Below are 16,575 nucleotides of genomic sequence, written 5' to 3'. Positions count from 1 at the left end.
TGCAGGGTGACCTCATTGCAGCCTTTCAGTACCTGAAGGGAACCTTCAAACAGGAGGGGAATCAACTCTTTGAAAGGGCTGATAGCTGCAGGACAAGGGGAAACGGTTTTAAGTTGAGGGAGGTAAGATTTAGGTTGGATGTCAGGGGAAGGTTCTGTACTATGAGAGTGGTGAGGTGCTGGAACTGCTGCCCAGAGAGGCTGTGGATGCCCCGTCCATCCCTGGAGGTGTTCAAGGCCAGGTTGGATGGGGCCCTGGGCAGCCTGGGCTGGTATTAAATGGGGAGGTTGGTGGCCCTGCGTGTGGCAGGGGGTTGGAGCTTCGTGATCCTTGAGGTCCCTTCCAACCCTGGCCATTCTGTGACTCTGTGAAACGTGACTCTAAAACTGTCACCGGGGAATGAAACGCTCGTAAGGAACTGCGCCGCCTGTCCCAGCCCCGGGCCGCCATTCCCGCTCGACGCGTTCGGGGCTCGGTTCGAGCGCTCGGCAGCGGCTTGGAGCCGCCTGGCGGGCGGGGCGGCGGGGCGGCCATGTCTGGGCTGGCGCGGGCTGTGCGGCGGGTGGCGGCGGTCGGGCTGGCGGCGGCCCGGCGAGGGGAGAGCGGCGGCGGCGGCGGGCAGCGCTGGGGCTGGGGGCTGGCGCTGGGACTGGCGCTGGGCGTGAAGGCGGCGGCGGGCAGCGAGGCGGGCGGCGGGCCGGAGAAGGAGGAGGAGGCGGCGGCGGCACGTCGGGGATTCGGAGCGGCCATCGAGAGGAGCCGGGACCTGCTGCGGCGGATCAAGGTGCCGAGCTACCTGCTTTTTGTTTTTTCCTTGTGCTCCCGATCGCTGACTGCGTTGAATTACAAGCGCGTACTTTCACCGCGTAGTCCCGGTGTTTCTCAGAGTTGCCGGGCTGTGTGTCCTCGGAGCGCTGCTCTGCACGTCGGAGCTCGGGAAAAGCTGTTGCCGGACTGTAAAGATTCTCCTTTGTGTTGTCTAATTTATTTTTCAGGACGAAGCGGGCATCCCGGGTATCCTGGTCGGAGTTTCTGTGGATGGAAGGGAGGTGTGGTCCGAAGGTCGGTGCGGGCGTCGTGCCGGTTTGTGCCTCGGGACGCGGCTGCAGGCAGTGCTGGGGAGCAGCGCGGTGCTTCCAGGCCAACCCCCTTTGCCTCTCAGGAATCCGGAGAGGCAGCTCTCGTGCGTTTTATTGTGGCGGTGTTGGAATGCATTAATCGTAATGTAACAGCACGAAGCTGTTTCTCTTCCATTGTGGCAGAGCTGAGTAGCAGAATCTTTTGACTCAGTGTCATAATCTGACAGTTTTACCTGGTCTCAGCATATCTAACGAGGAAAGCAGAGGTCTGTATAAGATTTGTGCAGAGTCCCTTGACCTGCAGGGAGGTGCATGTGGGAACCTGTGTTGGGTGGTGGTTTGTCACCCTGGCTGCCAGACCCCATAGCAGGACGGTCACAAGTGGGAGCATCAGCCCTGCTAGAGCTTTCCGTGTGGTGCCATGCATGGATACCGAGGTCAGCACTGCCTTGAGTAAGGCAGCAGGGATGTGAGAAGTGTTTCCTCCTCCCTCCTTTTGCTTTCTTGCTGAAATGATGAGAGCAGTTTGAGATTTGACAGGTGTTTTCCTTAGGAGTACAGCATCTGTGTTCACATGTGCGATGAAAACACCAGAGTGTAACTCTGTGTACAAAAAAGAAATGGTCTTGGGCAACTGTTGTCATTTACTTCTTGTTCTTTGCTGAGTTTTGTTTCTGAGTCATTTACTATTACAGTACAGTGTTGCATAGCCTGACTGCTTTCAGGTGTCACAGAAGCGCTCGTACTGAAAATTGCTGCACTTTATAGCATTAATGCTGAAGCATCACCTTCAGCTTCTTCAAGCCCATCTGAAATTGAAGGCTGGTTGGAGTGTCTGGTAATACTGCCTTAATTCCAGTTAGTGTTGCCAGACTGATGTGTTTTTACATAGGAAAACACTGGTGCTGAGATTCTTACACTTTCCTTTAATTAAAGTCATGCCAGGAGATCATGAAACTGTAACAGAACTGTCTGGTGAAGCTTTACAATGTAGGTGATTGTTATGAGTTGAGTAATGTCCTTTCTTAACTTCTGTACTGGTAAAATATGACCCTTCAGTATTTTAAACATTAATTTGGAGTAATAATAGAGCATTGAGGACCATTGGACAGTTATTTTACGATCTAGATTCGATTTTGTTTTTTACAGTGAATATTTGACCGTAGGAACCTAAGTTTTGGTTTAATCTTCAGTCTTAATTAAAGGGTTTTCTTGTGTTCTTAATCATTAATTTGGGTTGATGTTGGATAATACCAGGGGGCTTAATTAACCTGTCCTACTAAATTAAAGTGTTATTCGCTTAAGTGAAACAGAAACACAATCCACTGCTTCATGTCTCAATTCAGCTAGAAGAAAAAAGTTTCGGGGAACCAATAAATCCAGAAAAATCCAGCAAAAAGTTCAGCATGTCTCTGTGTGAAATATCTCCCACTGTGTTTTTACTTCTTTACAGGTTTGGGTTACGCCGACGTAGAGAATCGTGTGATGTGTAAGCCAGAGACCATCATGAGAATTGCCAGTATCAGCAAGTGTCTCACCATGATGGCTGTTGCCAAACTGTGGGAAGAGGGGAAGCTGGACTTAGATGCTCCAGTGCAGAAATACGTCCCTGAATTTCCAGAAAAAGTCTATGAAGGTGAAAAGGTACGTGGTTGTTTTGTTCCTGCCATTGCACAGGTGTGTATGTACAGCTGTTTTGTGCTCTGTCCTGTAACGTGCCAGAAGCCGTTCAGACAAGTGCTGATGTTTGATGCTTCAAAAAGCAGTGTTGGAAGTGTGGATCTTCAGTTTTAGAGTGTGTAATGTGCATTTATTGATGTAGTTTAACTCCTTTTGGTACATGGAGTTTAGAAGGTCTTCCATCTCTGTCTTCATGTTGGGTTTTACTTTCTGGTGAATCAACGTGCATTTTATTTTTAACAAAGAGAGCTCCTGTTGTCCTTTTCTACCTAGGTCACTATTACCACAAGGTTGTTAGTCTCGCACTTGAGTGGGATTCGTCACTATGAAAAAGATATTGCAAAAGTAAAGGAAGAAAAGGAAAAGGCAAACAGAGCACTTAAACTGACAAAATCCGGCCAAGATAAAGAACAGAAAGAGAAAGATGGCAAAGGCATTGAAAAGACTGACTCTGACAAGCCAAAGAAGGAACACGAAGGTGAAGTAAAAAGCCGAAATTCAAAACCTGGCAGGAGAGACAAGGAGTTTGAACATGAGGAGTATTATTTGAAGGAAAAATTTGAGAGCGTGATTGAATCGCTGAAGATATTCAAAAATGATCCTTTGTTCTTCAAGCCAGGTGAGTTACTGCTACTTTTGACCAAGGCAGACTTTTCTGGTGATTTTTGTTGTTGTTTCAAATTGCTTTGTATTCAGCACAGCTTTATATTCATTAGCATCCCATAAATAATATTTGTGCGTTCTGTTTTTGTTCTGTTGTGTTACTTTCTTCCTGTACTCCACTGAAAGCTTGATGGAGAAATATTTGGGCTGACCTGCACAAACTGTCCAGTCATGCAGTTGTCTTCAAGTGCCAGTATTTGTAATGCTCAAACCAATCAGGTTACACAGAGTCCCAGAAATGTGTTACAGCCATTCTCAGAGCTACCTGCAAGTGCCTGTCTGCTGCCTCACATCAATTCCTAGGACCCATTGCCATAATCCTGTGACATGGTGTTAAAATTGGAGTGAGAACATTGCATTGCTGCATGCATTTTGGTTTCCACACGTGATTACTTAAATGTTGTCCCATAAGCTTCCCATTTAAGCGTCATGCAGCTGACTTCAACCCCCTGTGCTCTTTGTTTCTTTAAGGTAGCCAGTTCTTGTATTCAACATATGGCTTTACTCTCCTAAGTGCTGTTGTGGAGAGAGTTTCGGGGCAGAAATTTACAGAGTACATGCTAAAAATGTTCCGTGACTTGGATATGCTGTCAACTGTGCTGGATGACAACGAAGCAATGATATATAACAGAGCAAGGTAAGAAAGAATGAGGTTTTACTCTGCTGCTTCTGTGGTGTTTGCTGCACTTTTCGCCTTTGAGCCAACTGAATTAAGAGTGTGCACTGTTCTTTTTTGGTCATGCTTTTAAATGAAGTGGGCCATGTTATCCTGTGACTTTGTGTCAACACCGCACTATTTGTTCTATAAATGTGAAATTACAGAGCTAGAAATAAGATTAGCAATTATAATAGTGCTCGTGGGGGTGGACGTGGTGGGGGTGACTGAGGAGTTTGCATTTAGGTTGGTTACAGCTAAGCAGGTACATGTAAATCGGGAAAAACAGAGCAATAAGGGCTGAGTTTCTTATCTCTGCCCTTATTTTACTGAGCCACCTGGATGAGCTCTAAGGTTGATTTGTTGATTCACATTTTAAGTTGCTGTGCAGGAGAAAAATTCAACTGAATCACAACAGCAGATGATGGCAAGCCTCAGAACAATGGGTTTCAACTTTCTTAAAAGCGTGGGTTTCAAAGTGCTGTAAAAGAGTGGAAATGGCTATGAATGTGCTGGATCCAGGTTTTATAGTACTTGTGTGAGTGTGTATTAAACATGTTGTTACATGGTGTTGTTGCTAACAACAGTAGCATTGGAGATCTTTCAAGGGTAGCTTTTCTGCTGTATTCTAAGTTGTTTTGTGTAGTTATTTCACTTGCAAATATTCAGAGGTTCTCCAGCTATTTGTAGATCTGGATTCTAGTGGTCTTGTAAATTATCAGGCTGCTGTAGTGAAGTTCCTTTTGAGATGCAAGTGTATAAACAAGTCTATAAACCAAAATATGGCAGGGGTAAAAGAATTAGGACAGGTGCTGTTTCATGGTCTTTTTATGGCTTATTTAAGGAACACTGGGATCATCATGTGATGGTTTTTGCCTCCTCATGCAGCCAGCTTGATGTCTCAGACTGAAAAATACTGAGAAGTCGTGGTTTTTTTAATGGTTTGCTTTTGCTGCATTTCACTAAGAAAAAAAAAGGCTTAAAACCTTACATTTCCAAAATTTTTTTTAGAGCTGCGAGTAAAGTATTCAGCATCTTCATAATGAGTTATATTGTGACAACAAATGAGTGTAGGGACACTGAGATATGCAAGTTACCAGCAGAGCTGATAGTCGTCTTGGACCATTTATCTTTCTTTGCTTCAGCCTCAGTTTTCAGTACTAGCTTTTTCAGAAGTTCCCTGGATGTTTTCCAGTGTACATGTTGACCAGATAGAGGATAGAAGCATGTACTGCCTAAAGTAGGCTTGCTGCTTTTTCTCTCCCTCTCCCTCTCCCCTCCCCTTCCCTTCTTTTTTATGTGATTCATTTCCACAGGCAGTCCGTGGATTTACTATGCTTGAAATTCATCAGAATGTATAGGTATGCAACAGTGCTTTTCATCTGCTGTGTGAAATGCACCCATTCAGGAGTGTACCATTGCAAAAGTGTAACTCTGTCTGTGCTGCTGTTGTGCTCTTTATTCTGCAATTCCACTTGGTAGTTTTAATTTTGTATTTTAATGACAGGTTTTGCAAGACTCTCTTTCCTGCTTGCTTTGTTAGTTTCAGAATATTGAGTTGTATGTAGTAACCGTAATGGAGCAGGGGGAGAAATTAATCACAGATGGAGTCTGTGAGGCTTTGGTGAAATTTCAGCTGGGTCTCAGATAACAGCAGGGTAGCAGCAGGATTCCTCTTTCTTGAAACACTTTTGAAATCTAGTACAGGGATTTGAGAGAAGTCCTGTGCTGGATGAATTTTTGTGTTGATTTTTCTCAAAAACAAACAAACAAACAAAAACATTTAAGGAAAAAATATTTTGAACGAGACAACATTTTCATGAGAACAATTTCACACATGCTCAGATTGCCCTGTTAAGGTAGTTGAGGGAAGTATCTGAGATGACAAGTTGAATGTTCTTGAATTCTAGGTGTTACGTTTACAACAAAAAGGGACGACTGGTAAACGCACCGTATGTGGACAACTCTTACAAGTGGGCTGGTGGAGGCTTCCTGTCATCAGTAGGAGACCTTCTGAAATTTGGAAATGCCTTGTTGTACAGTTACCAAGCTGGACAATTTAGAAGCAACAATGGCAAGCTTCTGCCTGGGTACCTGAAACCAGACACGGTTGCAATGATGTGGACCCCAGTGCCAAAAACTGAAGTATCATGGGACAGGGATGGTAAATATGCAATGGCTTGGGCTGTAGTAGAGAAAAAACAACAGTGTGGCTTTTGCAGGCGGCAGAGACACTACGCATCTCATACGGGTGGTGCAGTGGGTGCAAGCAGCGTTCTCCTGATCCTTCCTGAAGAGTTGGACTCTCATGCTGAAGATACTGCAGAAGTGGCACCACCTAGGGGAGTAATTGTTAGCATTATCTGTAATATGCAATCTGTTTCCCTCAACAGCACTGCCTTAAAGATTGCAAGGGAATTTGATAAAGAAAAACGGGCACAAAATATAGGTTAAAAAAAGAGAGATGAATAAGTGAAGTTGAAATAAGTTGAGTAAGTGAACATGAAAAACAAATGGAAACGGAGATCAAATTGGGCCCTGAGGTCCCAAAGGACAGGTGAGGAAAAAGCATCAACACTTCACTGAAATTCTGTTAGTGGTGCCACGTTTAAGTGTACTGGAATTCATCTCTCAGGGAAGCTCCTTACAGGAAAGAAGAATGTAACAAGCAAATTTGACTCCCCGTGTTAACTGTGTAAGTTATCATTTCAGCAGTGAGGCCTTTTTCCTCATCCAGTTATTTGACCAACATTCAAAAAATAAAACAACAGCGGCCGAACAAACAGAGCGTTGCTTTCTCCTATTGAGTACAACAGCAGATTATCTGCCTTCAGTGCTAAGCTTTTAAAAGACCTGATTCTTTATTCTCAGTTCCGATCTTTGAAAACAGTAAAATCAGAATGACTTTACTGTTGACAAAATGTGTGTTTTTACATACAACTTGTTTTTTAATTTGATTAAAAAGCAAAAAACAAAGCTACCTCTGGGAAGATTTCCATCAAGTGCATTTTTGTCAGAGTTGTGTATTGCCAAGAATTGGAAAAGAAAGGCCATAGAGTCATGTGTGTAAAATAATTTTATTTAGATATTCAACGCCATTCTTTGTTAGACATAAAATGTGGCATTACTGTAGTGTGGAAATAAAGGTGTTGTTTCACATGTACCTGAGTAGCACAGCACAGTGAGCTATCAGGCAGCCTTACTGCTGGATGACGCACGTAGCTGGTAGCAGCAGTTGTAGCCAACAGCTGGAAATGGCACTGTATTCTGGAATGTAGATTTTTCTTTTGTTCATGAATTAGGAACTAAAATAACTCAGTAAAATTTCAAGCCCATTCTCAAAGCCAGTAGTCGAAATGTGATGCACTTTGAGGGTTTTTCTGTTTGTCTTCCCCAAACCATCCTTGTTTCTATTTTGGACATCTACCTCAAGGCATTACTTTTGCACAAGACTGAACAAGAAATTCTGGCAGACTTCCAAATAAGCAGTATCTAATCTTCATGCTTTCAATAGAAATACAGTACCAGCTGATTATGTTTATTTGATGTATTCCATCATGCTGTGCACGATCTCTGCAATCTCCAAGACTCCACTTCCCTGTGGTTACATCAGACAGTATTTCCAGGTTGAGATGAAACAAACCATCCCACAGGAGTTATAATGCTTGAAACCCTGCACTGTTTAGCAGTTCTGCCTCTGAATTTAAGGAGCAAAATGTTTTGAGTAACAGTTGAAAGAAGGTCGCCTTACCTTCATCTTTCCCAAGCTAGAGTTTTTAGTATTAACTTCACACTGCTATCTGCCATGTGATGCAGTGCCATGTTGTCAGCTGTGTTACCATTATGCCTGTGAATATTTTTTGTCTAAGACTGACGAATGAAGAAATTTATTACTTTGAGGTGTCATTGCTTTACCTGCACTGGCGGTAGGGGGCTGCTTTGGGACTCTTCATAATTATAAGTAATTGTTCCTGTGCTAAAACAGCACAATGAAATGTTACTGTGTGAAAACAGTAAAAGCTTACAAACTGTTTGCTTAGCTTTTCTGGCCCACAAAAAATTTACTTCCATATTCATGAATGATGGAACAAGCTCATTTGGTGAGGCAGTATATTCACCTGCACTCACTGAGGTCTTTAATGTTGTTCGACAATTCAGGACAGAGGTACTGGAGATGAACATCTACAATGCCAACATTGCTTTTTGCAGTCTTGAACACCTGCTAGCTGGCTAAGCCTGCAGCAGCAGAATCATTGGCAATTTTCCATAGGGAGCAAGAGTAGGTAAGTAGTTCTGCATTGCTTTCATGTTGGAGAATATGCGAACAGAAGTTGACAGAACAAAATGTTTTACATATGGAAACCCTAAAAAGTAACACTGCTACTTCAGGATTATGATGCATTTATTTTGTGAATGGCATTTAACATTCTTGAAAACCATTTTGTGTATTTCAGAGACAAGTTTCACTAGCTGACCATTGCGAGAGAGTTTAGATACAAAGTGAGCATGCAGAAGGGGTAGGTCTTGTATTGTGCTTGTCTACGTGTGACCAAACAGTAATCATAGAATATCCTGAGTTGGAAGGGACCGTAAGGATCACTGAGTCCAACTCCTGGCTCCACACAGGACCACCCAAAAATCAGTCCATAAGAGTCCATAAGAGTGTTATCCAGTCACGTCCTGAACTCTGGCAAGGTGGATGCCATGACCACTGCCCTTGGCAGCCTGTTCAGTGCCTGACTGAAGAACCTCCAACCTGACCCTCCCTTGTTGCAGCTACTTGCCGTTCTGTTGGGTTCTACCACTGGTTACCACCAACACGCTGGAATGAATTCCTTTGGACGTACAGGTGTTTGAAGTATGTAAGAAAGTGAATAATGAAGTGTCTTAAGATACTTTTAACACTAAGATATTCATGACGGTATCCCACTCCCCTCGTGGATTGATTAGCCACCAGCCTTTTGTATGCAGAGACCACATAGTTTTTACATCCTATAACTTCAAAGGTCTACTGTAATGTGTACAGCTATGTAAAATGTGAAAATGTTAAGAAGTCTTCCATCACATGTAGCAAAACGTGTCACTGAGTTTCTCTGATATGGCACTTAATCACAAATCTTACCTTTTTCTGTGTTGGGTAGAGGTAGGAGGAGAGCAGAAATGGGGGAGACTAAGCATCAGTCTGACAGCACAAATGGCCAAGTCACAGTATTGCTGTCGTCTTTAGCATGATGCCACTTACTTGATGCATTGGCATTAAGTATAGAAAACTGGTCAACTAATTGCAACTGAGGTGACTGACACGTTCTTAACTTGTCCTGTGCAAACAGTATGGCACAAACATGAACCTGTTCTGTTCTTGAAGGTATGCATGCTAAATTGGTGCACCTGTTTCTGTATCAAACACCTGCTTCTCACACCTGGTAATTATCAGTGTTCTCTATTAAGTGAAATAAAACAGCTTGCAAATGCACTGAATTACAATATCAGGTTTTTTCCTAATTAACTAGAAACATATAGAGTTTTTTTAATCATGAAAATGAAACAAATAAATTCCTAACGATAATGAGCTCACCAAGACAGGTGATATTTTAAAACAGATGATGCTGACATGTAACTTAAAATTTTAAGTAGTATTAAAGCAAGGTGTAAGATGGCATGTTTGAAGGGTGTATCATGGTATTAAAAATAAATCTCAGTTTTTTAGCAACCCTTTAAGAGGGGATGGCTTTTAACAGCTAATTAAAAACCGGTTTCCTCATTGCAAAAGGGTAATGATTAAATTTCAATACTTAATACTGAAAATATGCACTGTGGCTTGTATGCCACATACTTACACTACGCTCAGTGCTTTCAGTATTTTGCAAAATGATTTAAATACTTCTTTTTTTTTTTTTTGCATAGGAATCTCAGTATAGAATGTGGAGTGCAGGTTGTAGACCAGATTAGAGAGAGGGAAAACCAGGCATTCCAGAACAACATCTGAACACGTGTGAGTAATTCTGCATCTGAGAAATAACTATTACCACAGAGTAAGGGGACCAAAGCCATGTTGAAACAGCTGAGCTGCATGTCCTTTTTAAACCTGTCTACCTTTTGTAACCCTGGCCATTGAAGCAGCCACAGCATTCAGTTATAAAAAATGTGTTCTTAGTGCCGACTGTCACCATATGGTTTACCCTGCTGATGATTAACAGAAAGAAGGATGCAGCGAGTCCAAGGTTCAGATTTTTATATTAAATGACACCACCCAATTACAAAACACTGTTTAAAGCTGTAAAAATAGAGCTCAACTGTCTGCGACTTACAGGGAAAAAAAATGCACTTCAAATCATTTATTGAAAAAGATTCCAGCTGATCAGTCACCAGTAGTGTGTCATTTTCACAAAGTCAGTCATAATTACATTGTTACATCAAGCATTTTTTTTAACAGGTAAGGCTTTCAGGAACACAGATCCACTGCTGTATGTTGAAGAGACTGTTCAGTGTTGCTTTCTTCTAAATGAACAGCCTGTAAAGAAATCACAAATACAAGCAGCATTACATTGCTAGATTATCTTGAAAAACTGCTCATCCAACTCAAGTTGGAAGCTTGCATAGTAAATATATTGAGCTTTTCGTACCACAAGAGCTAACTAACTTTGAGTCTACTCTAACCCAGTCAGAATTCATCTCACTGTAAGCCTTGGGTGTACTGTTGTTTTTTTTTGTATTTGGTTTTCCAGATGCCTTTAAAGTTTCAGTCTGTTGTTCTATTCTCTAGTGGTACAAACCCTAAAGTGAAACAGCTGCTAGGAGTTCTTACACATTTCCAACTGCTCAACAGCCTTATTTCAGGTATTCTGTCTTCCTATCAACTATATAGCAGTATGTGGTACAAGTACTACTATGTACAATTTGCATATATAATTACCTTTCATCCTTTAATTGTAAGGTGAATGAAATCTGCATTCATTTTTTAAAGTACTTTAAACCTTCATCTGTTTCCAGTGTTTTTCATAGATCTTGGACACTGGGTTACATTGCAAGATACCGTGCTATAGCAGTTACCTATATATATGTGTGTGTATTAGCAGGTTATTTGTTCTTTTACACTTTATACAAGCATTTTGACTACGTAATGTGAATCAGGAATTGCCTTACAGCGCTGTTTAAAAATGAACAACCAAGCCAGCACTGACTAGCAGTGGCATGGCATTACTCTAGGCTTGCCAAACCCTCTAAAGTTAGTTCAGAATTGAATATCCCGTATCAGTTAGGCTAAAGGAAGTTACAAGTCACTGAATCTAAAATTGTTTCTGATCAAAATCTAGCTCTGAACTCCCTGGCCTACCTACTTAGTCATTATAAAACAAACAAAACATTGCATAAAACATTGTAAATAGGCCCCAGCTTGCAAGTTTTTGTTGTTTTTTTTTAATCAGCTAATGCTCAGCAATATGAAGAATAAGCTTTCCTGTAGTAGTTTTCAAAAATCAAAGCTAAGAGAGCTGCAGGCCGTAAGTCCACAGATGTGCAGTTTTAAGTGTGATATTCAGATTGCTTAAACGTTTCTCCTTACCTTCTGTGAGCCTTGCTTTTCCCCCAGTAGGCTGACACAGAATAGTTGAGCAGCCTACACACAGAACCACTGTCTGAGCATGGCTGAACACGGTGGTGATCTTGTAGCATCCTGCAAAACAGCAATGTTAAGTTTTCTACTGAGTATTTCTAGTGTGTTTTTAATTGTATGTGTAATTGAACCAGATACCCTGAGTACACTTGTTCAAGACTAGATGAGTATTACATTACAAAGCATACCAAATAAAACTGAGCATGAAGTCCTCACATGCTTTTACTAGCATGCATAGCAAGCACATTAGCTAACTGAAACTAGTATGCCTCTCCCATGAAAATCATTAACAGATTCTGTTGGCTGACAAGCCCTCATGTACCTGCAGTATGGATCCTGCAAGAAGCAGGAGCCGGGCACTTTACCTTTGTTCTAGACCAGCCTTAGATAGAGAACTGGTTATTTGTTGGGGGAGAACATTGCTGATGATGAAGCCTGGCAGCTGTGAACATAAGCACTGCTGTTCAAGGCTGTTTGCTTTCTGTTAATCATTAGTACACATACGGCATAGCTGTATTGTCCAGTGCTAGCACCACACTGACACCACGAGGCTGGCACAGAACAGCTTCACTGCAGTCCAGATTCAGGAAGGGGCATCAGGAACACTTTGAAACTTCTAAATTCTACAGCTCGAAGAAAATATAAAATCAACTTCATACAAGTCTTAGACAAGAGGATTTTCACACCCTTTGGTACTCTCCTTGTAAAGTACTTTTAACTGTTTAGGAGGAATGAGAGGGATAATTTGGAACATATTTAATCTTGAGGTGGATACAGAATACAGACAAACAGAATGATGAGCACAGCCACCATTTTCAGAACATGTGGCCTGGAGAGGATAAAATAGAATGAATTTTGAGAAAGGTGCTCAGGAAGCTCCCTCACAATCACATAATCACAGAATGGCCTGGGTTGAAAAGGACCACAGTGCTCATCCAGTTCCAACCCCCTGCTGTGTGCAGGTCACCAACCAGCTGCCCAGGCTGCCCAGAGCCACATCCAGCCTGGCCTTGAATGCCTGCAGGGATGGGGCATCCACAGCCTCCTTGGGCAACCTGTTCCAGTGCCTCACCACCCTCTGTGTGAAAAACTTCCTCCTTATATCCAACCTAAACCTCCCCTGTCTCAGTTTAAAACCATTTCCCCTTGTCCTATCACTATCCACTCTCATAAACAGTCTCCTCCTCCTGTTTATACACTCCCTTCAAGTATCAGAAGGCCACAATGAGGTCTCCCTGGAGCTTCCCCAAACTAAACAAGCCCAGTTCCCTCAACCTCTCCTCATAGGAGAGATGCTCCAGCCCTCTGATCATCTGAGTGGCCCTCATCTGGACTCGTTCCGAGAGTTCCACATTTTTCTTGTGCTGGAAGCCTGGGTGCAGTATAGCAGACAGGGCCTCACAAGAGCCGAGTAGAGGGGGGCAACCACCTCCCTCTCCCAAGAGAACTTCCATTTGTGTGGTTTAGTGATTTTTGTTTTTGTTTTTTTTTAAGCCAACACTGCATTTTCCAATAGTTTTAATGATTTTACCTCACTTTTTAGATGGAAAATGATGTCTGAGAGCTTCTTAGAGATCTAAACTACCAAGATAACAAGAAAACTGAGTGCAGCATCAATTCCTTACTTCTGGTCAGGATATTGCTACTGTGAGTCGACACATTTTCTCCTGTTTTCTCAGTGTTACAGCTTCCTTATGCTGCAGTAGTGTCTGGGAGACACGTGGCAGCATTTGCTGATTTCTGTGGTATCCTCCTGTCAGAACACGCGCTGCTGGAGCCGATAAGGGTGAAGGCAGTTAGATGATACTCGTGAGCCAAAAGCGAGGTGTGTGACAAGCAGGCATAGGCAGCACCTGGGACAGCAGCCCGACCCGCACGGGCGGCGCAGGACCGCGTCCGTCCGTCGCTGCGGTGTCCGCACGGCCGGCGCCCCGCCCCAGCAGCACGCGAGGCAGCTCATCCCGCGCCCGTCGAGCGACCCGCGGGCCGTTACCTGGGCACTTGACGTCCATGAAGTAGGAGTTGGGGCTCTGCACCAAACGCTTCTTCTTGTGCTTCCTCCTCTCCTCCTCCAGGGAGGGGTGCAGCAGGTCCCTGGCCAGCTGGGTAGGACGGAACCGTCAGTTACACAAGCGCCCCCCGACCCCTCCGCGCCCTCCCCCCCCCCCCCCCCGCAGCCCCACGCAACTCACGGGCATGGCTGCGGGGCCTCCCGCGGATCGCTGCTCGGGGCGCTCGGAGGACTCGGCTCGATGGTGCGGGGGGCGGGGCGGGGCGGGGCGCTGAGCGGCGGAAATGGCTGCTACGAAAGGCCTTCCCGACAGTCTGCCGCTACGTCCCTGGGCAGAGGGCTGACGCGCTTAGTAGAAGTTGTTCTGAGCGTTTACTGCAGCTTTCAGAGCTGTACATCAAAGCTGCCACGGTCTCTCCGGAGCTGCGGCTGCACACCGGTTCCCAAACGCCTCCTTCCCCGCCCCAGCCTGCTGTTACTCCGTGTTGCAGACCCAGGCTTCGGGCCGTTCTGTTAGCTTTCCTCTTCCCCATCGCAGCCATCGCCCTGTGAGGCAGATACTTCATTAGTGCATCTCGTTACGCTCTGTGTGCTGACGACACGCATATTTCGCAAAAATTTCTTGCTGTATCATGGGGACTTCGATCTGCAGCACTGTGACTCACTCCATTACCAGCACTGCACAGCCAGCTGATGGCCATGAGGCTTCTCCTGCCTCCCAGCCTTCTTGAAACGAACGTGGTTTATCAGCCAGAAGAGAGAAACTGGGCTGATCGCTTCAGAGTCTGAGAGAGATTTATGGTTTTCTTTGGTTAAGAAAATAACTTTGTATATTGAACACCACCAGCACAACATAAAAGTGCTGTCCTCTCTCACCTCCTCCCTCTCTCACCTCTCCCTTTTCAGGCTCTGTCCTGCAAGAAGCTGTGCTGCTGGGAGAAGGCTTCACATTCACGGGTTACATGAAACATTAGTTTCTGTAGCAGGAGGGACACACAGGATGGTGATCTGAAAACAGGATGTGTTCAGGGCACATCCGTCTGGTTCTCTATTTTGATTGTGCTTGGAGATTCATTTCCTTTTCACAGCTGCATGTGGCTTAGCAACCTGCTGAATGACTCAGTGACCATGCATCACCTTTGATCTTGTGACAAAAAGGGTGGGTTCTTTTTGGAAGTGTAAGGTTTGGAAAACAGAAATGCAGCACTGCATTTGGGTTGCAGGAGAGAAATGCAGTCTGCTTTGGGTGGGTTTGTACTGCAGGGTTACAGCCTGCAGAGACACAGACTCAGGCCCAGCAGGGTGACCTGCCCTTCACAGCCTTCAGTAAACACAACTTGCATTTCATTTTTGAGAATGTCAAACCTTAAAACTGGCAGAGTTTACAGATTAGAATCATGCAATGCTTTCCCTTTCTGGAACTGACCTATACCTACCTTAAGTAATGACTTAATTTGGCCCGTTATAACCTACCTTAAGTAATGACTTAATTTAGCCCGTTATAGGAAGTTCTGCAACATATACAAGTGGAAAATTTGAACGATTAGATTGCTAGCATAAAGCAGAGCACTGTTCTTCATGAAGACCAAAACAAATCTATGCACTGATCTCATTAAAACTACCTCTTAAAAGCAGAGCATATCAGCGTATCAGATGAGCATAGAAGTGTCTATCTGCAAGGAGAGATCTATTTACTGTAGCTGGGGAATGAGTGACTTTGTTTAAAGGAGCGTCACATGTTGGTCGTCAAATAGTTGCAAACGGCAGAAGCATCTGCCAAAACCACAGCTGTTAAAGACATGTCTCAAGAATATGGACTTATTTGCTATCAGGTGTCCCAAAGCTGAGGAACAAAGTTCACGTTAATAATTTTCGGTTGCATGGCATTCTGGGAAAGACTGCCTCTTATCTTCTGTAGGGCTTGGACCTGTAGATTCCAAGTAGTGCCAAAAATACCAGGATCTTGGTTCTACCAGTGTTTCACTCTATTGTTTTTAGAAACTATCTCTCAAAACAATTAAGACTTGGAATTTCCTGGTTTGGTACACACTGAACAGAAGAGCTTGATCAGAAGATTTTCACACAGTTCTATTTGCATTTAGCTGGTCTTATCTTCAAACAGAGGGGAAAAAAGATTTTTGAAAGTTATCTATTGTGAGAAAGTAAAATCAGAGTGGGAATGAAGGAGCAAGGCTGTCATCCATTACTGTCCCAACAATGTTCCTGGTGGTAAACTAGTCAAGTATTTTCCTTTATATTTTTTAATTGTGTAAAGATTGTTGTATTTCTTTCATATGAATAGAGGGATTAATTGCATTTTGTTATTCATACCGGTGCATTTCTTAAACTGAATGCTTTACCAGATGCACTGTACACACACCTCAGCGACTAATGGAATTCTGCCTTACCTGGATGAGCTGAAACTGCTGAGTTTCAGCAGAGGTATTCACCAAATCACAGCTGTTATGTGGGCTTTTTGAAAGGTTTCAAAGCTTTGTTTTGTTTGGAATCTGCACATAACATCATTGGTGTCATGGCCAACATTTTGTCAACACTGTTTGGTGCTGTGTGCTTTTACACAGTGACAAAAGGTAAACTATAACGTCAGCTATTTTGTGGCTGTTCAGTGTTGCTCATAGTGGTTCTCCTATGCCAGGATAAAATAGAAAAAAAAAATCACTTACAGTTGATCTATTTGACTACAATGCATCATAAAAAACAAATGTTGTCCTTTGCAGTTCAGTGATCAAACCAAGACTGGTTTCAAAACATCTTCATGGACAGTGGGTTGGTTTGATAGGACCTCCCAAAGTTCTACCAACATACTGTAACACTGTATGTCTTTTTGAGTGCCTTAGAAAATTTAAAAAATAGC

The 16,575-nt window shown here is 43.4% G+C and overlaps 2 protein-coding genes across 2 annotated transcripts; one reads left to right on the top strand and one right to left on the bottom strand.

Annotated features, from left to right (window-relative positions):
* The first annotated feature begins 532 nt into the window (after window positions 1-532).
* On the top strand, window positions 533-6,860 carry LACTB (lactamase beta). The gene is made up of 6 exons (XM_042875899.1): window positions 533-784; window positions 996-1,062; window positions 2,533-2,723; window positions 3,033-3,378; window positions 3,894-4,059; window positions 5,988-6,860. Exons 1-6 carry the CDS (start codon window positions 533-535, stop codon window positions 6,529-6,531), a joined length of 1,566 nt encoding a protein of 521 aa, XP_042731833.1. The 3' UTR covers window positions 6,532-6,860.
* A 3,537-nt stretch (window positions 6,861-10,397) lies between these two features.
* On the bottom strand, window positions 10,398-13,982 carry RPS27L (ribosomal protein S27 like). Its single transcript, XM_042875900.1, has 4 exons — window positions 13,882-13,982; window positions 13,683-13,791; window positions 11,639-11,749; window positions 10,398-10,588 (listed from the first exon to the last, which is right to left on the bottom strand). Exons 1-4 carry the CDS (start codon window positions 13,885-13,887, stop codon window positions 10,560-10,562), a joined length of 255 nt encoding a protein of 84 aa, XP_042731834.1. The 5' UTR covers window positions 13,888-13,982; the 3' UTR covers window positions 10,398-10,559.
* Window positions 13,983-16,575: the final 2,593 nt, after the last annotated feature.

The sequence above is a fragment of the Lagopus leucura genome, unplaced genomic scaffold (assembly GCF_019238085.1).
Source record: "Lagopus leucura isolate 7727_CA_CO unplaced genomic scaffold, USGS_WTPT01 Super-Scaffold_100015, whole genome shotgun sequence".
Classification (NCBI taxonomy): domain Eukaryota; kingdom Metazoa; phylum Chordata; class Aves; order Galliformes; family Phasianidae; genus Lagopus; species Lagopus leucura.
This window is presented reverse-complemented; position numbering and strand designations above follow the sequence as displayed.